The 24,637-nt window shown below is 35.1% G+C and overlaps 1 protein-coding gene across 7 annotated transcripts in view; it reads left to right on the forward strand.

The window, feature by feature from the left end:
• The window catches only part of Mindy3 (MINDY lysine 48 deubiquitinase 3), a 74,763-nt gene that overhangs the window by 7,677 nt on the left and 42,449 nt on the right, over positions 1–24,637 (forward strand). For 3 of the 7 annotated variants that reach the window (XR_002385133.2, XM_021233624.2, XM_021233623.2), the window contains exons 2-8: positions 2,013–2,092; positions 5,508–5,568; positions 7,222–7,417; positions 10,459–10,536; positions 11,417–11,531; positions 14,423–14,496; positions 15,650–15,729. The exons of 1 other annotated variant lie outside the window; for it this stretch is intronic. Coding sequence is in view for 5 of the 6 variants with exons in the window: in XM_021233624.2 (XP_021089283.1) it covers positions 2,013–2,092; positions 5,508–5,568; positions 7,222–7,417; positions 10,459–10,536; positions 11,417–11,531; positions 14,423–14,496; positions 15,650–15,729 (684 nt within the window). In the remaining variant the exon portion in view is untranslated. Of the gene's footprint in view, positions 1–2,012; positions 2,093–5,507; positions 5,569–7,221; positions 7,418–10,458; positions 10,537–11,416; positions 11,532–14,422; positions 14,497–15,649; positions 15,730–24,637 lie in introns of those variants that run through there. 3 more of the 7 variants (XM_005081256.4, XM_021233625.2, XM_021233627.2) reach the window with 3 other exon arrangements.

Below are 24,637 nucleotides of genomic sequence, written 5' to 3' on the forward strand. Positions count from 1 at the left end.
ACCAGGTTTCTTCAGAGTTTATGCTCATGATTTTAGGCGAGTCTCTGCACCATCAGATGATTCTTTAAGAGTACCCTGGAGGAATCAACAGTGAACATGGGTGAGAGAGAGCTGGGTGCAACCAGGGATTGACAGTGAGCACATGCTGTGAGCTGAGGAGACTGAGGTGAGAAAGTAGGCTGTTGCATATTGATGGTTGTGCTGGGCTGAGAGGTCAAGAATGAGAGAGACGGCTTGTCATGGCTTTCTTGGTAGAATCACTTATTTTTTTAATAAACTATGTGAAACACACATTAACTGCTGTTTGGAAGAGAGGCTAAAGGAGAGGTTGGTGAGGAAGCTCTGGATCCTCAGCTTTTATTTTTAGTTATTTATTTTTCTGTAGAAACTTCAGAGACGACTTTCATTTCTCTGTCCATATCTATTCTCTGTATCAAGCATGTTCCATTAAAGTAATTAAACTTTAATTTGAGAAATGGCATCTGAGAAGAGATCTTACCCATAGGTAGCTTTTATTAGGTCAGTTCCATCTTTTAGGCTCTAGAAAGAACTTCTCTCTTTCCATCCTTTTAAAAACAAAGAAAACTGTGTAGACCTGCAAGAGCCAGAGCTTCCCCCAGGTCGTGCAGGTCTTTGTAGTGTGCTCCCTTCTGCCTGTTTGCGCTTCTTCCTGCTCCTCAGCTGCCACTCAGCTGCCCCTCAGCTGCATTAAATCTCCCTTTGCTCTATCAACTTTTCCTGCCCTTACAGCCCTTTTCCTTTTAATACTGTTATTTGCTTTGCCTGCACATATTTTACCTATCTTTGCTCCCAGACAAACCTCTGCCACGATCAGCCTCAAGTTCATCTGTTAAAATGTGACTCAGACAGAGGAAGTTGTTACTTTTGCTCCCAGGACACTCATAGTGTCCTTCATTCTTCTGTTACAATAACATTGTCTTTTAAAAAGTGTTACCAATTTACATGTCTCTTCAGCTGGATTATCAGCTTCCTGTAGACCAGAGGTCATAGCAGTCTTGCATGTATTCTGAATTGCAGGTATAAAATAGGGTATGTTTGCTGGGTTGCTGAATTTAGCCATTAGTAAAATTCACTAGATCCCTAGCCCATTGAAGTTGAAAGTGAACATTTTAAAAATAAGACCACTGAGGCTCAAGGAGATAAAATGATTTTTCCAGAGTTTCTAGTGGATTCTCCTGACTTCTGTCCCGGGGCCCTCTGCATACTTTTAACTAATACCAGTTAATGTTGATTAGGAATATTGAAAGTAAGGTAGAGCCAATGTGTGAACGCTTACTATTGTGCCATTTAGTTTTTAAATTACAGAATGTGACTCATAGATGAAAAGGAAGTAGGCAAATAGGCAAATACTCTGGCTACTGCCTAGCCCACTGCTCCGTTACAGTGTTTCACTAAGTTATTTTAACGAAAATAAAAAAGATTGAAATGAACAGCAACAACAAAAATACTGTCTGGGAAAGAGTAGATTTCTACTCTTCCTTCAAGCAAATTAAATTATCTAAAAGTAAGATTTAGGGGTTGGAGGTGTAGCTGGGTGCTGAGTATGAGCTAATTTCAGTAATCAAACCAAGAAATAAAGTAAATTTAATGCCCTCCCCTTCATAGAGTGGTTCCTGGGTGTGAAATTGTGTGTGTGCCTGCATGATTGTGTGTGTGTGTGTGTGTGTGTGTGTGTGTGTGTGTGTGTGTGTGTGTGGTGTGTGTATGAGAGACAGACAGACAGACGGACGGACGGACGGACGGACGGACAGACAGACAGAGAGGTTCATAGGTTTGGGGGAGGACTTTATAAATATTTTGGAGGAGAGGTAATAGTTGCACAACATTTTCCAAAGAATCCTCTTGGTCTCCTAAAAGGAGAGTTGTTCTCTCTGATAACTGTAGATATTTTACTATTGTAAAACATGATTGTAAAGAAAAGTACACAAGCAATTCTTTTATAGATGCTACTGGAATTATTTTTAATCCTTGCTACTTGCTTTCATTTTTAGGGTTTGTGTTTAGTGAATCAGAGGGATCTGCATTAGAACAGTTTGAAGGTGGCCCCTGTGCTGTTATTGCACCTGTTCAGGTAACATAGACTACTTTACCAACTCCTTAGATAAGGGACATGGTCAAAAGTTTAGCACTTGCGTTTGTTGTCTGATGTCTCTACTCTGCAGAACAACCAGTATGACTGTCTAACAACTCTTACACGTGGAGTTGTAGCTGTCCAAAATAAAAATGAATTCAGAGCATGAGTGAGTCTTTACAACAGTAGCATTTTGACTGTTTTCAAGGAAAAGTAAGAGGTATACCTGATTTTCAGAAGACTAGGAATTACAGATGGAGACCCACTTTGTAATATTAAATCTTAATATTTTTGAATTTCAGAACCACCTAGTGCTATAAACTGTTAAATTGCTGAGATGAACAACTCTGGTTTACTGTTATAGGTATGACTATCAGTGTAACCTCAGAGTTGTTTGTTTATATTGCTATTCATACATTAAAATGTTAATTGAATAAGAAATGATGCAAATTGTCCACTGGACATGAAAGAGACATTTCTAAACTCTTGGTTACATAATACATTAGTCTCCAACTTTATCCTCTATATGATAATATCACTCGATTCAAAATGTGTTTCTCTAAAAGCAAAGCCATCTCAGGAATGAGAGATGGTTCAGCAGTTTAGAACACTGGTTGCTCTTGCTGAGGACCCAGGCACACACATGGTACACATACAAAAGTGCAGGCAAAACATTCCTATACATAAAATAAAGCTAACAATATTTAAAAAGTGAATAACTCCTCTGAGTTATTTCAATATACACTTTTATAAACCATTTTGTTTTTATTTCTTCAAAGAATAAAGCTTTTTCATACTGGTAAAATTATTCAGAGAAGTCTGAGTGTCTGAATCTTGTTTCAGAATTGTTAAGTATATAGAGGAGAAAATTAAGTACAGCAATAACCATAGTATGTTTATCTATTCTGTGGGATTACATATACTGTTTATATAATATACTACAAATAGTTATTTTTTCTAGTTTCCTAAGTAGCTGAGGCAAATTTCATGTAGCAGTAGTAATCTTGTCTGAATTTGGAGATCCTGTGCCCTTCATTTGTGCTAGATTTGGAAATCTGTTTAGAGACTGTTTCAGTAATAGTACTATAATATTAAAGGTCTATGGATATATGTAAACAGAAGATAGACTACAGGAATTTAAATTCAGTGCATATAAATAATAAACAAGGGATAACTTTAACAGTAAGACCCTGACCACCTTGTTACAGACCTTTGGGGCATTGGTTTAATTTGAGAAACATATCCATATTTTCAATCAATATAATTATTTTATTTATATTAGTGTTTTGGTTTAAACATCAAAATTGAATTGTTAAGAGTAATGAGAGAACTGAGTAAGTCAAAATATTAACAGTAATCTTTTTAAACTATTAAATTTAGAACATGATACTTCTAGAAAATGTATATAGGAATAGCATTAAAAGATAATTCATTTATTAAATAAGAATTTACCAAGACTTTATCACTTACTGTGATAAAGGAACTGTCATAGGTGGTGAAATAATATGAAATTTCAGAAATACCATCAATATGGCAATTTGGGGGGATAAATGACTATATATTGTCTCCTACCATATGCCAAATATATCCCTGAACCATAAGAAATCCAAATATTAATGTACTAATGCTCTAAGAAAAATGGTTACATTCGGCTCAGAAAAAAATAGTTTCAGTAAACATTATTAACAAGGATATTGTCTGTCTTGCATGGGGAATTAGTACAAATTGGGTAAGAAAAACACTGTGTCCCCAGTGGTAAGATGGGCATCACGGAGTAGTTAACAGATAGAACGATGCTAAACAATAAAAGGATATAGATTTGATGAGTATGGACTAGTAAAAATCAAACTAGAGCTTGATTCTATTTCTTTTTCTTTTTTTAAAACTCTCTAGATATAAAATTGTCAAACTATGTGGGTGAGATGTACTGACACTCTAGAATATTGCTGTCTAGTACAGATTTAACTAAGATTCTGTGAAGGTGTATAAACTATGACTAGAGCCATGAATATAGAGTCTTGATGCAATAATGTATTTCTGTAAGTCTCTCTTTAAAAATAACCCTTCTTATGAAAAAAAATTTCCTCATGAAGAAACTGATTTATAGTAGCAAAAATTACAACCAACCTAATATATTGTAATAAAATTTAAATGAGGAAATAACAGGTAAATCTTGGGAGTTTTATAGAAGTAGTGATTATGGCTATTAATTTCCGTGAAAACTAGAAAGTGCACATCTTAATATAAGCATTATAATTTCTTTTTACAAAATCAGTCATGAGGAACAAATAAAGGAAATATTATATGCCAACATCAGTAATATACCTCCAAAGTTTGTACTATAGATAATTATACAAGGTAATTAATTTATGTTGATATTGGATGATAGTGTATACATGATGATAGTGTTTGCTTTATTTCTGTGTAAGTACCATAGACTTTTACTGTTGGGGGTGGTAAAATTCTTTGAATTGGTGGCTTGTTAGGTGCAAGGCAGTATGAAGTTTGTGCTAGCACTTTTGATTAATAGTGTAGTTAATCAAGACTCAAGTTTAGGTCCTTCTGACTAAAAGCAATCTCCATCCTGCTTTCTTGTAGCATTTGAAGAGTCCTATAATACCCCTGTTTCTTAGACTTGCCCTGAACATATTCATATTCAACAGGTGGAGCCCAAGAATCTGCATTTAAACAAGTCAACTGCACTGTACCTTAAGGAAGCACTGTCCTATATCCCACAGTTTCCTATGACATAGTCAATAAAAGATTAGGGATCAGTTTGTTTTTCTTTTGAATCATATAATTTGATGACTCAAATCATGAAGTTATGCATTCTTGTGAGAAGTGATTGCCCTAGTAGTTGGGTCATTCTTTTCCTCCCACTCTTGCTTTCCGTAGTCCTGGGCATCTAACCCGTAGTGTCACCATGATACACAAGTGTTCTACGACTGAACCACAGCCACAGTGTTTTTGTATTTTTGCTTGAGAAAGGGTTTTTTAATTTCCCAAGATGACCAGTAGTGGTATTCTTTGTATAACAGATCAGAGCTAACAAAGAAGAACTATTGTTGTATTTAAATGTCTCCTGCCCCAGAAATACAAGAGAAATGTAGACATGTTCCTGTGCCTTCACTAACTTGCTGTAATTTCTAGTTACCTCTTTATAATGTGAATTCTCTACTTATTAGAGCGTATGTATCTGAGGTGGGTAATTTGTGACTCTGGGATAAAGTTTATATTGGTATATTCTAGGTAAATAACCATATACACTGACTTTTGAATATGGGGAAAGACTGAGGTTTTAATAAAACTGCTCAAAAGAACAGAAAAGTGGTATTACTTTTTCATTTTAAAAAGTAAACGAGCTGCATGAGATGTGTCTATAATGCATTCTAACCATTGCTTTAATTGTATAAAGGCATTTCTTTTGAAGAAGCTTCTGTTTTCCTCTGAGAAGTCGTCCTGGCGGGATTGCTCAGGTATGATAGCTGGCTTTCAAGTTTTTATTTCATCTTCTCTTTTAAACCTGGTCTACACAGCATTGGTTGTTAAGTAATTCAATTTTTTAACAAAAAGTGTGTATTCAGTAGGAAACAATTGGTGGGATAGTATTTCTTGAATGTTTCAGGAAGTTTCATAAACAGTGACTTTGTTTTAACTTGTGCACTTTCAGATTTATAATAGGAGATGGAAGACAGGGTATTGTAAGTGAGGCAAAACAATTGGCTTCTTTATAAAATGGCTGTTTCTCTTAACTTTTAGATGAAAATATGCTCTGGTGTTTGTTTGTGTGACAGGATCTTGCTATATAATAAATCTAGCCTGGAACTTGCTGTGTAGGCCAGGCTGTCTTCAGACTCAATGTCTTTCTACTTCACTCTTATTTCCAGGATTACTTTTGCTCTACCTTGCCTGTTTGCTGTTATTAGGTCTCCCTCCTCCCTCCATGACTCTATTTCCTTTTTTTTTTTCTTTATTGTGCTCTGATCAGGAACTCAGAGTTGTTTTCTTTTTATTCCTTTATCTTTCATTATAATGGAAACATGAAAAGTAATTATATTGTAATGGAGCTGTCTGGAGTATCTGCAGCTTGATGCTACCTGATAACAAACATTTTCATTCCACTTGGCAATTTACAAATATCTTTCCTCAGTTACAGAATTTCATGTGAGCCTCATAGTCACTTCTAGAAGAAAGCAGAATATTGCAGTGCCAATATTGTCTATAAGAACATAAGCTTCCATCCTGACCTATGACCAGATAATCTCCTCATGATTTTGAACTGAAATGTTAAATGTGTCCAGGTCATACATATTTAGTGTTAATATGAAATGGAAATGCACAAGTTCAGCAAAGAAACTTTCAGAGAGACTCATTTATTAACATGACTTTTAATTGCAGAAAACATTTCTTCCCCAAAAGTACAGTCACTTTGACAAATTTGGAAAGCATTGCCATAATGTCATGAAGGCTGTCATGCAAAGTTCCATTAGGAAAGACAGAATCCTCTTTTGTCATAAGATATGATACAGGATTTTGTTATAGTACATCTGGAGAGAGGCACCACTAGAGACAGGGGCACTGCTCAGGTTCTGGAGGAAATGGCTTTCCTTGTGCCATCCACAAAACACCAGTGCTCAGCTTACTGTGGGATGATATAGTGGCTTCTGGTTTATTCAGCATAACAGTGGTTGCTATCATAATGGATTGTGGTTTTTGTGTGCTGATGGGATCATATCGCCTTTCTCTTATTCCTGTAAATTGGTCAGACATTGAAATTCAGAAGATGAGGAGAGCAGAGGTCTCTAGAGGCCCTGTTATTCGTTATGCTTGATTCTACAATAAAGGAACCTGAGTGCTCAGGTGCCCAAGACAGATGCCTAACATACTGTTTCTCATAATGTTAAATTCTGTGTTTTCCAGGCTTCTTCTTCCAACTGACACCAGTATTTAAAGTGATAATATTTTAATCCTTACACACATTGCTTTTCTAAAGAGTAATTTACAGTCTCCTGGTTATATTCTTACAAAACACTTGATTTTTATTATTAAGCCAAGGCGTTTGTGCTATTTGTCATAACGATTTTCTTTTTCAGACAAACCATTATAACTTACACTTTGGTTATTTTTAGAGGAAGAGCAGAAGGAACTCCTTTGTCATACCTTATGTGATATTTTAGAAAGTGCTTGTGACAGCTCTGGATCATACTGCTTGGTTTCATGGTTGAGAGGAAGGACAGCTGAGGAAGCGGCTAGTATTGCTGGGAGTCCTGCACAGTCTAGTTGCCAAGCGGAGCATTCTTGTAAGATACCTTTTTATTTCATGAAGTACGTTCTTGTCCTTTTGTTTTAGTAAAACTTGAAAACTTTAAAGAGAAAATATTTTGTTTTTTATATCTCTTTTTCTATCCTAAGTTTAATTAGTAATCTTTAATATTTTGCTTTATTTTAATTAATATAAGACAATGCATTTTTGCAAAAGGAGTTTCAATTATATTTTAAGCAATTTAAAAATAATTCCAGTTAACTTCTACTTGATGAAATCTCCTTTGAACATTGAAACTTTGAATTTTAAAAATCCAAAGAATAAACATCAGTATGTCATAGACTCAGTGTGCACTATTCTTCTTTAGATTAAAAGGGGTTTTTAATGCCATTAAATACCTTAGTTGCTTTCTAGAACAAAGATGGAGACATTTTCTTAATTATATACTCTTATTTTGTTCCTGATGATTTTGGACATTGTTATATTATCTGGGACAAGGTAATTTTAGTTTTGTTTTATTTATGACTTAAGTTTTCTTGACTGTAGTTTCTTTCTTCAACTAATCTAAATAATGTCTATTCTTGTTTAAAAAAAATGTGATGCACACCTTAAGTCCCAGCACTCAGAAGGAAGCGAGAGGTGAACCTCTGTGACCTTGAGGCCAGCCTGGTGTATAGTGCTAATTCCAGGACAGCCAGGACTACACTAAGCAACCCTGTCTTAAAAAAAATAAAAAAAGAAAAACAAGAAAATTACACACTTCAATATTCTTAAAGTGTCCTAAATATTGCCAAAATGAGCTGGTAAATTCGAGACTTCTGATGGTAGGGAAAACATATACGAGTTGTTTTTCTGATTTGCTTTGGAGGAATAGTCTTACTAGTAGGTAATTTTTGATAATTGGTAGTCCCAACTGCATAGACTAAATAAGTGATTTATTCTGTCTATACCACAGTGTACTCACTACCTTCTATATAAATAAGATGGTTTTGCAAAAATTGGATACCTGATGTTAGAAAGTTAAATACTTGATTGTGTGTGATATGTGCCACTGCCCATGTAGAACTATCTGAGAGGCAGTATTGCCTTTCTTGAGCTGAAATGTCCCAATATCGTTTTACCCCTACCTCTGCAATTAGAATGGCTTGTGGTTGCCAAATTTTAATAGCACATTTGCAAGGAATAATTTTAAAAATTTAAAGTTGTGTAATGTTTCTTTTCAAGCCTTTAAAACATTGCTTTTCAAAAAATTTATTTTACAGTTCATTATGACATTTAAACGGAAAGGAAGCTACTCAAAAGGATGACAATAAAACTTCATTTAAGACTACTTTTTAAATGTTTTCTAAATTTTACTGTGTGGCATGTAAGCATGTTAATAATTGTATTTGGGAAACTAAATTTTGAGAGTGAGATACTTAATCTATTTGAAGATTTTAAAGCTCATTTATAGCATTTTCCTTTGGCTTTTAATGCATACCATGTGCTTACTATACAGTAAGGGCCTCATTGCACAGTTACTTAAGTAACTAATTTAGATGGGTGTGTTATATTGAATCCCCCTCCAAAAAAGACATGCTGTAGAATTTTCTAGTTTAATTAATGCTATGTTTTAAAATAAACATGCCATAAAACCATATTTGAAATGTCTCTAATTTCATATGGATTTAAATCATTTTATTAGGTGAAAAATTGAGAATGTATCTTAGATACTGACAGTTAAACTGAACTTACATTGAATTGTTTATTCCATATAACAATCTGTTTTACCTGTTTTTCTTTATTCCCATCTGTCTCTCCTCCTGTCTTATTTCCCATTATTTCTGCTTGCTAAGCTTTATTTTTATTTTTTGCTTGCTTCTTTATGCCAACTTTCCAGTGCAGCATAAGCTGGCATTGTAATACAGTATAATTTGAAGAGGTTAAATAGAATTATTTTGTTTTCATAATTTAAAAGTGAAGTGTTTCTCCCACTCATTGATTTTACATTGTGTGCAAGCATTAATTCCATTGGCTTTTGTGGTGTGTATATTTTTGCTTTTTGGTAATGCACACTTGTTTATAGTAGTATATTCTTGGGTTCAATTTCAGTTTGTTTCCCACATAAACCAAAAGATAAATTCGTCCATTTGGATTTCTAAAGATTTTAGAAAGGCATTTGAAAAGTTAAACTAAACATTGAAAAGTTAAAACTAGACTATATAAAGCTAGTATAATGTGCAATTTTAAACTGTAAATAAAATTTTAATTTTGATTTCATAATCATTTTACTTAAACAGTAGTAAAAATTTATGTATGAGACGTACTATTATTCATGAAATTGCTCATTTCAAGAAAGTAGGCATTTTGATTGGTTTTTAAGAGTTTATATTCTGGAAGCCAAGACTGAGTCTACCTTCCAGTGCTGGTTAGAACTTGGTGCTCTTAGGTCCTGTGTGGACCTCAGTTCCCTCTTCTACAACCAGGGATGAAGGGGCCATGGCCACTAAGTGAGGTCAGGCCTGTGCTCACAAGAGTGTCCAGCACCTAGTGAAACCTTTTAAATGTCACCTTTGGTTTAAAGGCTTTGGTTTTCTTTAAACATTTTTAAACTTGTACTTTATTAATACAATCTTAAGAGTTATTGAAAATTTGTTAATGATTGCATGAATAAATGAGGAAACAAACTTAAATCTGTCCTTGAACCCATGTTTCAGTGCCATGCCTTTTATACACTTTTTTAATAAGTGAGCAGGAAGCCTAAGGATTTAATTGTGAAAAGGGTCAGCACTGATAGTTACTTCTATTGTAAACTGGGAGATTATTTTAAAGTTTAGGACACATGACAATGTGTGACAAATAGGCAGTAGTTTCTGTTTTGCATGTTCTAGCTATAACTGAGTTGTACAGAGATGTTTGTTACTTAGTAACCCTTCTACATCCTCATACTGTATCTAGTTTAGTTATAACGGGTAACTAAGATGATGAAATATAAATTCATGTTACTCTAAAGTTCAGAGTGAACTGAGACTTGTAAGGGAATAAGAAATAGGGAATGTTTTGATTGCTTGAAGTATTTACAGCCTGCTGTGTGTATCTTGTGTCATTTATTTGCCATGTGTAGTGCTGAAAAGTGTCTTTTATGTATAGCTGCCTTGGCTGTCGAAGAGCTTGGCTTTGAGCGATTTCATGCATTAATTCAGTAAGTAACATTGAAACATTTAAAATACTTACCTTGTGGACACATTGCCATTTTAAGTCTGTTCATACTGTGGAAACATCCTTAGCTTTACATAGTACCTTTCTACTTAAACATGAGCTTAAAATACCTTGTTTGAGCATTAATTTGCTTTCAAATTTAAAAATAATTTATACATGCATGTGATTCTAAGTCCTAAAGTAACTAACCAAGTATACTTTTAAAAACACTAAGTTAAATACCTCTTCATCATTGTCAGTGAAAAAAAGTCATTTTATCTTGTTTTTCTGTTCTGAATGAATATAAAGCCACTTGTAGTGAGACAAATACTAGGGTTATTTATCTGCCAAAATATACTTCCTATAATTATCATTAAAAGTGCCCATATTTTATCAGGACATTTAATGATTTTATCATAAAAACAAAGGAAGGCTGTTATATTGACAGAATTATAGGTGGCATTTTGAAATTTAACATTAATCTATTGTAAAAGAAGCCACAAATGTATACTGTAGTTTTAGGCCTCAGATGTTCGTTGAAGAGCTTTCATTCTTTAATAGTTGTCTTGTTATTGAACACCTCTTTGAAAAGGGCCAGTCTGTTGTCTAAATAATTGCATGGACTGAGGAACTGGTGCCAGGTACTGCATCTAAGAGAGGCAGAGGCTCCCTGCCAGGATTCGGGCCATGGTAGTGGACAGGGTTGCAAATGGTAGGAGTTGTTAGCAATAGCTTTTGCTTTCCTTAGCTAAATCTGTTTTTAGAACTTGAAGATACTTCATAAATATTTCCTGTGTGTATGTTATAATGAATAAGAATTTAAAATTTTTTCATTTATTAATGGAGTAATCAGGATACTAATACTTGATTCTTCTTCCCCCCAGAAAAAGATCATTCAGAACTGTATCAGAATTAAAAGATGCTGTCTTGGACCAGTATTCAATGTGGGGAAACAAATTTGGAGTCTTGCTTTTTCTCTATTCTGTATTATTGACAAAGGTTTGTTTAAGACAATTTACTGTCTTAGCTTAGTGCTGTTAAATGCTGTGTGGCTGCTGTTTGTACATCCATGGTGAAGAATCTTGCCTCTGATAAGGAGTTCACTTCTGCCTCCATTCAATCTTTAACCACGTTCACACTTTCCTCTCTCTGCCCTTACGGACTGCAGAGGTGATTGATACCGTTCTAATCATGACATGCTGTCAGTTCTCAGTTTGGTTTTCTTTGATCTTAGCAATATCTAGCACTTGACCTTTAGCCCCTGTAGAAACTCTTTCTGATCCCTCTTGTCTGCATTTAGTTGATAATCCTTGTGCTAGGGTTTTATATATATAAATTTATACTATATATATATATATAATGTCTCATATCTTTTTTTTAAAAAAAAGTTCTGTAATAGCTTTATTTCCTTCTTTCTGTGTTCTCTAACTCTTTTCTCCTCTTCTGAATTTTGGAACTCCAGATTTTAGAATTCTAGAAGAGTAATTTCCTGGGTCCTGTGTGATTTTTTTTCTTATTTTTTTTATGGGTAGTTTATTTCTGTTAGCTCACCTCTCTGCAACTCTAGCATTCACACTTCTTGTCCTGTCTTCATTTTGCAAATACCAATCTCAAATTGTTCATAGCCTTTCAGTCTCACTTGGAATATCTCCTGATTATACCTTATCTGCAATTAGGTTTGTTTTCCTTTTATTATTTTTTTAAACATTTAATCTGTGGTAGGTATGTGACATCCTTTTTTAAGGCTTTCTATTTTTATTATAAAATGACTTGCTAATAATTACATTAAGGTCATGTTTTGGGGTGATAGCTTTTATATTTATTCATTTATTACATGCAGAAAGTATTTTGGGAAAATAGAAGATATGAATTAAGTTTGTTAAAGGGACTCATGGACAGACTCTGAAGTAAAGACCAATTAGTGGATGTATGGATGAGAGAAGTTTTACATGTGGAAAAGTTGTAATAAAATTTACCAAACAGTAGGGGCAGCAAGTCTAAAGAGGAAAGGGATATTGGGGTATAACACAGCTTAGGAGATCATAAATACCTCAGTTCTACTGCAGTGTCATATACCTAGGGACAACTCTTAAAGGTGGTATTTGCACCTATTTTATTCGAGGTTTCTTGTAAAATCTAAAAAATACTTTAGATTTCATATCAGAATTGGAACACAATACAATTTTTAATATGGAAATGACAAGATTTTGTGTGTGTGTGTATATATATATAAAAGATTCAGAAATTGGAATGAGAATTTGTGATGAAGACGTTTGGTAAATGGGAAACTAGAGTCAAGGAAACTAGGAAAATAGTATTTGTAGTGGAAACCTAAAGCAAGATGGTGACCATAGAATGGAAGAGAAAGGGAACAAATAGAATAAAGAATTAATGATAACAGAAGTCGACCAAATATTAAACAAGGTACTGCATTAAGTAATGTAAGGTACCAAAAGTGCTTGGAGGTCAGGTGATTGGGGTAGCTAGTGGTAGCGGTAGTAGCAGTGGCTAAGGTGTGGCACCATCACGAACTTTTCTTCACTATTCACTCTCACTCAGTGTTTTTTCCTCAAATTCTGATACTTTTGGTATCCTTGACTGTTTTAGCCATTATGCTGGTTTTTCCGTTTGAACACCTTTAAACTGTTGCTCTCTGAAATAATTCCTCTTCGGCCCACTGACTGCACAGTCATGCATTTTGACTTTGTTGTAGCCTGTTTTGTTTTGTTGTTTCCTGGGTTGAGAAGTCAAGATGGCATAACTCTTTGTTTTCCCCTATGGTATTTAAACACCCTTTTTCTCTTTCTCTCTCTCTCTTTAGTTTTTTGAGACAGGGTTTCTCTGTATTGTTTTGGAGGCTGTCCTGGAACTCAATTTGTAGACCAGGCTGGTCTCGAACTCATAGAGATCTGCCTGCCTCTGCCTCCCGAGTGCTGGGATTAAAGGCAGGCGCCACCAATGCCCAGCCTTTAGACACTCTTTTAACACTTTGGTTATTGGTTGTCTATTGTATCCTTAGATGTGCCTATAGTATAACAGAATCAGTGATTCCAATTAGGTTTATAGTGCTGTGGGTGTCACTTCGTGCTGTTTTGGAGTTGATGAGGTTACGGTTCCTCACTCTTCCTGTGTTTCTCCAACCTCCTGTTCGTAAGATTCAACAGTGTCAGGAGGTTGACTTTTTTGTTTGTTTGTTTTTTTGTTTTTGTTTTTTGTTTTTTTTTTGGTTTTACGAGACAGGGTTTCTCTGTTTGTTTTGGAGGCTGTCGGTCCAGCCTGGCCTCGAATTCACAGAGATCCGCCTGCCTCTGCCTCTGGAGTGCTGGGATTAAAGGTGTGCACCACCACTGCCCGGCTCAGGAGATTGTTTTTAAGAAATGAGGGACTTCCTGTTCTCAGAACTGATATTTTGTTACTGTATATTTGAATTACCAATTTGGGGGGAGAAATTATGGTCACATGTAAACTTTCCATTTTCTTCTTTATCTATTATAAATCTTTTGTGTATTTAACTTTGTATCTCTATCTAAATTCAAAAGTCTATGACTTTATTATAATAAGTTTTTTAAAGTGACCTAAAGTTAGTTTTCTTAGTAGCTATATTGTTTTTAATTTAGTTTAGCCTAAAGTTAAATATTAACTTTTATATTAAACAATTTTCTCTGTCTATCCAACGTTAGACTTACTACCTATGAGTCCTTTAGTGTCCTTTATAGAACCCATGAAAGAAATGTAATGTAATCTTTGGGGAGCTACTTCTTACCATATCAAATGCAACCTCACTTCAAGTCTGGGTAATTTGAATAGTACTTTATTAACATATAGTCCAAACTGATCATACTTTGTACTTTAGTTTTAAAATGAAGTTAATGAAATCTTGGTTTCTTTAGGGCATTGAAAACATAAAGAATTCAATTGAAGATGCAAATGAGCCTTTGATAGACCCTGTGTACGGGCATGGCAGGTAAAGGCTGAAGTCTGCTATCTCTTACTGAACTTTAGGCTCTAGGAGCGGGAGAGTTTCTTATAAGTGCTGGACTTGAGTAGCCCTGTGCTGCATGCACTGTAGTGTTTGCTATGTGTGGCCTGTTAACATCCAGTTTCGAGTTGTTTACACATGACTTATTGTGACAAGTATCTTGTCAAGATATTTTAACAAAGCCTCCTTTATATTCATTTATGTATTTTTTTAAAAAAGACTAAATTCACTCACATTAACCTAGAAATAAGTATGTTCTTACCTATCTGTGCTAGTTTCTTTTGGAAACTAGTTTTTTTTTAATTTTATTTTACCAAAATCAATAGAATAGTGAAAATTAATCTATTCTCACACACGTCCTTCCTTTTAGATATGTCTGTTTTAGTTGTTAACATTAACCTATCTTCTATCAAAGACTGCATATTAAATATAATGTTCTCCATCTATTATTACAAAGCCAAGTTTTTTGGTTGGGGGCAAGAATGTATGTATGTATAAGTATGTATAATGATAAATGTTTTAAATGTAGTTATGAATTATGCTGATTTAGTAAAGTGAGATTTTGTAGGTTCTTCTCCAAGACCCATGACTTCATAGCCAGTAGCAATGCTTCCAGTCCCAGTTGGTTCTCCAATACCAAGTAGTCAGCCCTAAAATTATGCACAGGCAAGGAACACTATAGCGACGGAGTAGTTTGTGTTTATTTAGGAGATTGTGTGTGCATGCGTGTAAATATATGTAACAACAAAAGAAAAGAGGCAATTAATTTGAGAGCAAAGGGGTATATGGGAGAGATTGAAGGAAGGAATGGGGGAAATGATACAATTCCAACAATTATTTTTTATAAAAATACGTGTAAATACTAAGTAAACAGACAAATTTTTATCCACTTAAATATGCCCTTAAAGTTGCTAGGGTTCTATGATTATGGTAACAGATGCCATTGTAGTGCAACACTAAGGCCCTCACCACGGCCAGACGTAGAAGTAAGTTTTCTTCTAGGAAGTAAGGTTTCGTCTCATTTCATGTTTTAACATAATGAATATAAGAAGTCATTAAAATCTTCACTGTAGGAATTACTTAAATTGAAGAACAAGTTTTATGCTTGTTTTAACTGATATTTAATTTTTATTGATAGCCAAAGCTTAATTAACCTCCTACTGACGGGACATGCGGTTTCTAATGTATGGGATGGTGATAGAGAGTGCTCAGGAATGCGTAAGTATGTTCTTTGCTATGGCCTCAAATGCTTATATTTTAGTGAAATATGGGAGAATGATACTCATCTGTTTAACAGTTCTCCATTATATGGATGCTAAGGTAAGTGCTTTCTATTAGAAGAACCCTTTATGGTTTTTCCAAGACACCATAACATTAAAGTGTAGATTTTTGGAAGCAGGTATTCTTGGGTACCAAATTTATGAGTTTGGTCAGGCTTGAATCCTCAAGGCTTTGTTTTTCTCTGTTTTGTTTTTGGGACTGTGACACTAACTTTAGAAATAGTAATCTATCTTTTAGTAGATGTAATATAGGAGTACTTCTCCAGGGACAGTACTGCATTCAGTACTGGGAGTTATGGGAGATTCTAAAGTAATTGAATTGCTTGTTTGGACAGATTTCTGGGCTTTTCTATATTACTTTTAATATACACTGTAATATGCTGGGCAGATTTTGTTTTCTAATGCTTCCATCTTCTTACCCTTCCAACAGCATTTCCATTTCTGGTTTCATTTATTTTGTTTCAGTGGCTTCTTATGTTGTCATGAACATCAAATGAAGCACACTCACCAGTTCTTTCACTTAAGCAGAGCTGATGCAAAATTATGAATTAAATCCCCTTCGATTTATTACTGAGCAGTCTGAACTCATTTCTGTAGTCATTTAACTTTTATGGAATAATTGCAATAAACCTTTTACTGAAATGTCTATTGTAGGACATGAAGCTTCATAGTCCCTGTTTGCAGGCAAATTTATGTTTTCCTCCAATTTGGTGTTTGATAGAATGGTTACCAACCAACAGAGAGTATATTACATTTGAGAAAATGTTACTACTTTTCATTTATATGAATGATTCTTAACTTTTAATTTGCATTTTCCTCAAATTTTAGAAATTTTTAAAACTATTAATAGAAAAAAAATACAACATTAAGAAAAATTTGAGTAAAATTTTATAGAACTCCAGAACTTAGAGGGCACAATACACCCTTGCACTATGCTGTTTGGAAATGCCTGACTTCCTGCACTAGGTGATGTGTGCAGCGTAACTCCCTTAATGGGGAAGTTAGAATAAGAGCCCAGCCTTGCTAACTGCATGAATACTAAACCCCACAAGTGCTCTGTCTTGTTCTGCTCTCTGTTCAAGCACATCCTAAGGACCCACCATTCTGATTTAGATCTAAAAGCATGTGATTCTGCTAGCTAAAATGCCAGTCTTTCTTGGGTAATGTACAGTTTCTTTGATTTCACCTCCTCCCAAAGGTCCCTGATCTCTGAGGTATCTGCTGTAATTTCAAATAACTAGAGAGGGAACTGTGGTTTAAATATCTCTTCCCATCTGGCTTCTATCACTGCTACTTCCTACTGCTTGCTGCGGCCAAAGCTGTTAGGCTTTTGTTTGTTATTAAGTTATCCTGATCCAATCTCCCTTTCATTCTGCTATCCCCCCCCTTTTCTCTCTGTCTGTTTCCCTGTGCCTGTCTCTCTCTTTGTGTCTCTCTGTCTCTCTGTCTCTCTGTGTCTGTCTCTGTCTGTCTCTGTCTGTCTGTCTGTCTGTCTGTCTGTCTCTCTCTCTCTCTCTCTCTCTCTCTCTCTCTCTCTCTCTCTCTCTCTCTCTCTCTCTCTCTCTCTCTCTCATACTAAAGAACCCAGATCTCCTCTTACCATTTTGAATCTTACCACAGTTACAGAATTTGTTCATCACTTATATAAGCCTTGTTCCTTGTATATTCAAATTCATTCTTTTCTGATTCTTGAAGTACTGCTATTCAAGACTGTTGTTTTACTATGGGTAGTTTAAAATACAGTTTAAGGATCAAAACTAAGCTGTAGTTAGAAGATAGTTATCTTCAAAAAGAGAATTGCCCCAATGTACTTAAATTTTCTCCTCAGTCTTTAGGAATGTTGACTTGAACTCAGTTCTGCTTTCAGATATTTAAATATAAAATAAAATCCATACATTTATTCAGCATTTACTGTGTGTGTTTCTGTCTTAGAATACATGGTAAAGAAATATGGAACATAAACAAAAAATTATGTAGTTTTCAAACACTCAAGACAAGTTACTTCCCTTACTTAATTTCCCTTTATGTGGAACTAATACATTCTTCAAATGGCTATTGTAGCTACCAAGAGTTCTGTAATGAAGATGGGCTCATGGGAAAACTCAGTTCTGTCAAATGCTTATCTACATAGTTTAGGTGGATGAGAACCTCTACATAGATGATTCAGTGCGTGGTGAACTATGAACTGTGCACATGCTGAGGAAGGAGGGAGTTTTTCTCACTGTCTATGTTGGAAAACGTAAATAGACACAAGAAGATAGACATGTTGAGTAGAGCCATCTACATCATTTAGAGATCTTAAAATGATGAGCAGTCAGATCCCAGCTAAGAACAGTTACAGGGTAGAACTTTTAGGTGTTGGGGCATGGACATAAAACTTCTAGGTGGTTTTGCCGTGTAGCCGGGTTTGAGAACCAGTGGGTTTGTGACGAAAACTGATAAAAGGAAAGACGTATCAGCATAGGCTTGAGTGACAACACAGAGAATACTAAATACCATATTTACTCCCAGTTAAGTATTAGAAAAAGAATCATTGTAAGCATTGAGCAGAGATAACACAGTAAAATCTAGAAGAAAAAGATGCTGTCAGCTTGTTGAATTAATTATTGGAGTGGAATCACTAGTTGAAAGCTCTGGCACACAGCCTGGACAGTGATAGACAATGGCACTCGAAGGAAAAGAGAGCACAATGTCTATTTCCCTCTACAAGCAGTATGGTTGGGATATGTTTTTTAACCTCATTGAGTGAACATAGGAAAATGTACAAAAATACAGAAGAAAAGGTGTGGATTAACTGCTCAAAGGAGTAAAGAGCTGTTATGAGTTCAGCTATTAGGTTTTGGGATTGTTTGTTGTGATTTTGTTTTGTTTTGTTTACCCAGCAGTAATCACTCCTCTGCTAGTAGAAGAGAAAGTGGATATTAGATGTGATCTGGGACTATTCAGTGAGGTTAAGGTTATTAGTGTTTGAATTGTTATGTGTGTCTTTTGCCTTGAGCAGTTTACCTTGGTGAGCATGTAGATGGTTTCCAGTTTGTTACAAAACAAATTGGTAAGAAACATTGTATGTAAGTCAATCCTATTCAATGTTCTTGCAGGATTGATTTCTTAAATTAGATGTGTATTAAAAATTTAGTCAACTGTTGACTTTTTCTTAGTAATAACTATTGAAATCTAATCTATGTACTATGCATGCCACATAGTCAAAATGTAGAATAAATCAAATCTGAAATGCCTTTCTTTATAAAGATATCCTGCTCCCATCAGCAGCACTCCAGGTTGACCACGATCTGCTTTCTGTTTCTATATATTCATGTCCTGTACATTTAACATAAATAGAATTATATGATGTCTAATGTTTGTGACAAAGTTCTTTTACTGTGAACAGTGTTTCCCTGCACTGGCACTTTACTTTTATTAATGAGCAAGAAATATTACATTGTGTGGGTGAGCCCTGCATATTTATCCATCATCATTGTTGGACATTTGAAATGGCCACCTGCCTGTTATGAGTAATGCTGTTAGGGACATCTGTATGCAATTCTTGGTGAGAGCATGTGTTTTTATCTTTCTTTGCTATATAACTAGAAATTGAAGTCATGGATAATAATACATTAACTTAGAAGATTTACTCTTTGGGGGAATATTTGTTAAACTGTTAGTTAATAGCAACTTTGTTTCTAAAATGTGCCTCATAAAGTATCAACATATCTTCCTGATGTAGCTTTCTGGTTTTTTTGTTTTGTTTTGTTTTTCTGTATCCTAGCTGATAAGTGAATATTGTCCACTTTTAATATTTGGTCAGTTTTTGACAAGTGATTATGTATTTTACTTGACATTTGTTCTACTTCCTAATGAACCTGAGCTCAGTTGTTTATTCATGTGTAAGCTTTGTTTTTCCCTCTGGGAAATATCTCTTGTCATTGTAAGTTCTTTTTCAGTTCTTTATAGTTCTTATGTAAATTTTTCTTAGTGATGTCTTTTGTTCCCAAGGTTTTGACTTCCATAATGTGGAGTCATTTGATATTTCATTCCCCCTGTGTCAATTCTTTATTTCTATTATTCCCAGATTAAACTAATATTCTCTAGTATTTCTTCAAAAGTTTTACATTGATATATCTTATCCATCATTTTTTTATATTTATTTAATGGTTAATTATAAGGGATAATTGGTGCCCATGAACTTATTGATACATGGAAGTATAGAAATGTAAACTCTAAGGAATATGGTCATTTCAGAACTCTGCAATTAAGATATGATTTACAATTATGATTTATCAGGATTAATAGATCAGAGTGCTGCTATCCTGAAATTGTATTACTTTTAACATGTTTTATTAGCTAGAGCCAGATTAAATGTCCTAGTTAAATCTACATTTGACATCATCAGTCATTTTATAGTGTGTTGTGTGTGTTTGTGTGTGTGTGTGTGTGTATGTATGTATGTATGTATGTATGTATGTATGTATGTATGTATGTTTAATGTTTCAAACAGTATTTGGAATGTAAATGTAAATGGTGTGCTGGTTAGTTTTTTGTTGTCAGCCTGACCCAACCTAGAGTTACCTAGGAAGAAAGAACTTCAAGTAATTAAGGAATGGTACAAATCAGGTTGTCTCCTGTGATAGTTTGAATGAGAGTGACCCCATAGGCTCATATATTTGCATTCTTAGCCACTAGTTGGGGAACTGTTTGAAAAGGTCTAGAAGGATTGGGAAGTATAGCCTTGTTGAAGTCGGTGTGGCTATTGGAGGAAGTGAGTCACTGGTGGTGGGCTTTGAGATCTCAAAAACCCACAGTAGACCCAGTGTCCATCTGTTCTCCCACCCCTCACCGCCACCTGCCTGTTGATCAAGATGTAAAGCTCTCAGCCATTGTCAAGTACCATGCCTGTTTCATGCCATGAAGTTTTATTTACCCTCAAAAACTATAGACAAGCTTCCAATTAAATGCTTTCTTTTATAGGAGTTGCCTTAGCTTTTGTTTCTCTTCACAGCAATAGAACAGTGCCTAAGGCAGCCTGTGGCTCTGTCTGTGAGTGACTCTCTTGATTGATGGTTGATGTAGGAGGACCCAGCCTACTGTGGACTGTACCATCTGTCTCTAGACATGAGGGCTTGGGCTGTATGTATAAGAAAGCTCGCTGGGCATGAACCTGGGAGTGTTCAAGGGAGTGAGAAGTAGGCAGCTTTCATCTGTGGTTTGAGTTCCTGCCCTGACTTTCCACAGTAATGGATTGTAACCTGGGAGTATAAACCAAGAAACCCTTTTTCCTCTCCTAAGTTGTCTTTTGGCAGAATGCTTTAGCATACCAACTGAAATGCGGACTGGAACAAATGGGCATCCTAGTTTGTATTTTGTTTTTGTCAAATCTAGCAGCTCTTATACAGTAGTTATCAGTCCAGCTTTGTAGGAATCCAGCAGTAGCCATCAGTGGATTTAAAAGGAGCTTCGCTTTTTTCTCTCATATAATTTAAATTGAGGCATAGTTATTCATTTTTTTTTAAGACAAGATTTCTTTGTGTAGCCCTGGCTGGAACTCACTCCGTAGACCAGGCTATCCTTGAACTCAGAGAGATACGCCTGCTTCTGCCTCTCAAGTGCTGGGATTAAAGGTATTTGCTTCCACTTCCTGCCTAGTTGTTCATTCTTAACTCTGTATTATAAGCACAAAATTTAATACTTAATTGTATTTTGGGGAAATTTAATACTTAATTGTATTTTGGGGAAGGAGCTACCATTAAGATCTTTAAACAAATATGTTTTTAAACAATTTGCTAATATGTTTCCTATAAGTTAAATAAACAGGTTTTTCAAGTGCTTTATTCCTTTCTATTTTAATTGTTGAATGCTTTTGTTTTTTAAAAAGTCGCCTTCCTTTTCTGTATTTAAATATTGATTTTTAAAACCTTTCTCAAGACCCAATGAATCTCCTCCCAGTTCATTTTTCCACCCATCATAAACCTGTGCTTGAAAAAAAATATTACTGCTGTCTGTGTCTTTGCTCCTGCATCTGAGGACCTCTGTGTCTTCCTTGGCCTTTCTAGTCCTTCTGTGCCCCCTCATGTCACCTGTTTGAGGAGGCCTTTGAATTCTCACTGCTGAAAGTGACTGTGACTTCATCTCTGAGCGGTTTACTTTCCTGGCACTTTCTACTTCCTACTTGTCCTTTTCTGCCCAGATTAAACTGCTCTTAAGGTAGTCAGTCACCTTCACCTGTGGCATCCTTTTTACAGTGCTTAACACCGAGGGCATGTTTGCTATTTGTAGGATGATTGTCTGGTTTCCAAAATAGCATCAAATTTGAAAAGTCTAACAGGACTCCTATAAATTCCCCAACAGTTGTAAGAGATGACACAGTTGTTAGTGTAGAAAATAACAGCCTAAGTACTAGGATACCCAGTCAATAATCCCCAAAAGGGTAAGCTTATAGAAATAGTGTACAGGGGAGGGGTTGGGCAGAATATGAGAGAATATAAAATTTCAGTTAAAAGGAATAAGTTTAAGAAATCTATTGTAAAACATGGTGACTGTAGGTAATGACTAGTGTTTCTGCTTGAAAATTGCCAAGAGTAGACTTTAAATATTGTTATCCTCAAAATACATAAGTGAGGCACAAATATATGTATGTATATATGTGTATCTGTATGTATGTATGTGTGTGTTTTCAAATATCTACAGGTACATTTAAAATATCATGCTACTAAATACAGAAAATTAGGCCTTCATATATTCCTGGTGATGAAGTGTTTGGATCTGGTCAGGAATCACATGCTATATGATGTGGTTGTACTGTATTCATCTCCTCTCCTTTTGCCTCTCACCCCCATTTCCTTACACAACCCTAATAATCCTCTTTGGCTTTCGTGTCACTTCCATATATGAAAGAAAACATGATACTTCTTGTTTGAAGTCTGTCTTGCTTCAGCTAACACTATGATCTTCCATTCCATCCATTTTCTTGCAAACAACATAATTTTGTTCTTTTTGAATGAACAAAATCCCATTGTGTGTATCAGTCATATTTTCTTTGTTTACCTATTGATGGGTACTCAGGATTATTTTACAACTTGGCTGAACAGGGTTGTAATAAATATGTAAAGAGGTTAAAAAAAAGAATCACGTGTTCAAATGTCTAGTTTGGATTATTTTTTTCTCCTTTTTTGAGACAGTCATATGTGAGTGTTAATTAGCTTTATTTAGCTAATCTACAATGAATACATATTTCAGGAATTGTTATATAGTAATACAACTTCTATTTGTGAATTACAGATAAAATTAATATTACCTTCTGGGCAAAAAATAGTTATTTCTTTGCCACCAAACTAAATAGCAGCTTTAAAAATTCAATCAGCAATTTAGATGAGATATTGGCAAAGACAAAATAGTCATAAAATTACCATTTCTTGCAAGTAAATGGTAAAGACTTTGAGACTTTTAAAGAAAATCTAATGCAAATAAGTTCTATAAATGTTATGAAAAATATAACCTCACGGTCTAACTGCTTGGCATAAATGTAAATTTAGGTATATTTTGATTGATATACTTAATCTAAGAAGGCAATATTAAGCATATATCCTGTTTGGGCGGTAAGAATAACATGTTCTGAAATATCATTGCCCAGTGCTAGTCATAGTAGTGTACTCTTATATCCCAGAACTTGGAAGGTAGAGGCAGAATGATCAAGAGTTCATGGCTATCTTCAACTACAAAGTACATTCAGGCAGCTTGGGTATGTGAGACCTTTTCTCAGAAACAATCAGGAGGGAATAAAGAAAGAAGTATCATTAAACCAGATACCTGAATATGTGAAGACCTAATTTGCTGTATTTAGTGTATTTAGTAGCATTATATTTTAAATGTACCATGATAGACATTTGACTTAACCCAAGGAAATAGATGGTGTAGTATCTAGTTGTGACACTAGGTGGTGGTAATTGATTTTGGAAATAAAATTGTAGACCCTGGTTTGTCCTGGAATAGGAAGATTTTGTTACTGCTCGTATTCCAGAGGAAAGGAGATGGAATGTTTGCTAACTGTAGAGTATCATTTCTACCCATCTTGGCATCTGTTGTACTCCTACCCCCGTAGTTGCTGCAACCCAAAGACTAAAATATTTTTATATTATACTCTTAGTAATCCTAAAATTCATTAAAGATTCCAAAGAGCTTTTACTTGTAGATAGTAATACTTTTCATATTAGAAAGTGAACCTGAGAAAAAGTTTTTTAATCTATGTTTATGGTCTTAATGTATTATACTTGTACTTAGTGTACATTAGCTATGAAAAGCCTTTGCTAGCACTTCAGGTCCAACTATATGTAAGTAGTGTCTTATACCAGTGTCCTCTGTGCCTTGGCTGCTGTGGCTTACCACTTCCTTAACTTGACATCTGTGAGTTTATACTGGTGATCCATGGGTGTTCAACCAGGCTTGTCCTTTCTTCTTAGACTTCCCTACTCCCAAACAGCCTTTGCCATACTCCAACCACTCTGCATGAGTGTGTGTATGTATGTGTCAGGTTCTACCAACTTGTCCAGTCCGTACCTGAAAGAAGGAGTGTGGATTGAGGAAAGAAACAGGCTAGAAAAAGAATATAGAGTCGGGAGGACACCTGAGGAATACCAGAATCCGCCTTAAGTTTACTGTTCAACTAAAAGGAGTAAAAGGCCAAAGACTTCTTTACCATGATGCAAGGAACAAACAGACATAATTACTTCCTTAGTTCTCCAGACATCTAGTAACCACACCTTAGATCAAACCTCTGGTTATCTGGCCTTGAGATAAGACATCTAGTAACCATAGATCAAGTATTCTGTTATTTAGGTAAAACATCCATACCTTCG

This window comes from Mesocricetus auratus, unplaced genomic scaffold (genome assembly GCF_017639785.1).
Source record: "Mesocricetus auratus isolate SY011 unplaced genomic scaffold, BCM_Maur_2.0 Super-Scaffold_100013, whole genome shotgun sequence".
In the NCBI taxonomy this organism is placed as follows: domain Eukaryota; kingdom Metazoa; phylum Chordata; class Mammalia; order Rodentia; family Cricetidae; genus Mesocricetus; species Mesocricetus auratus.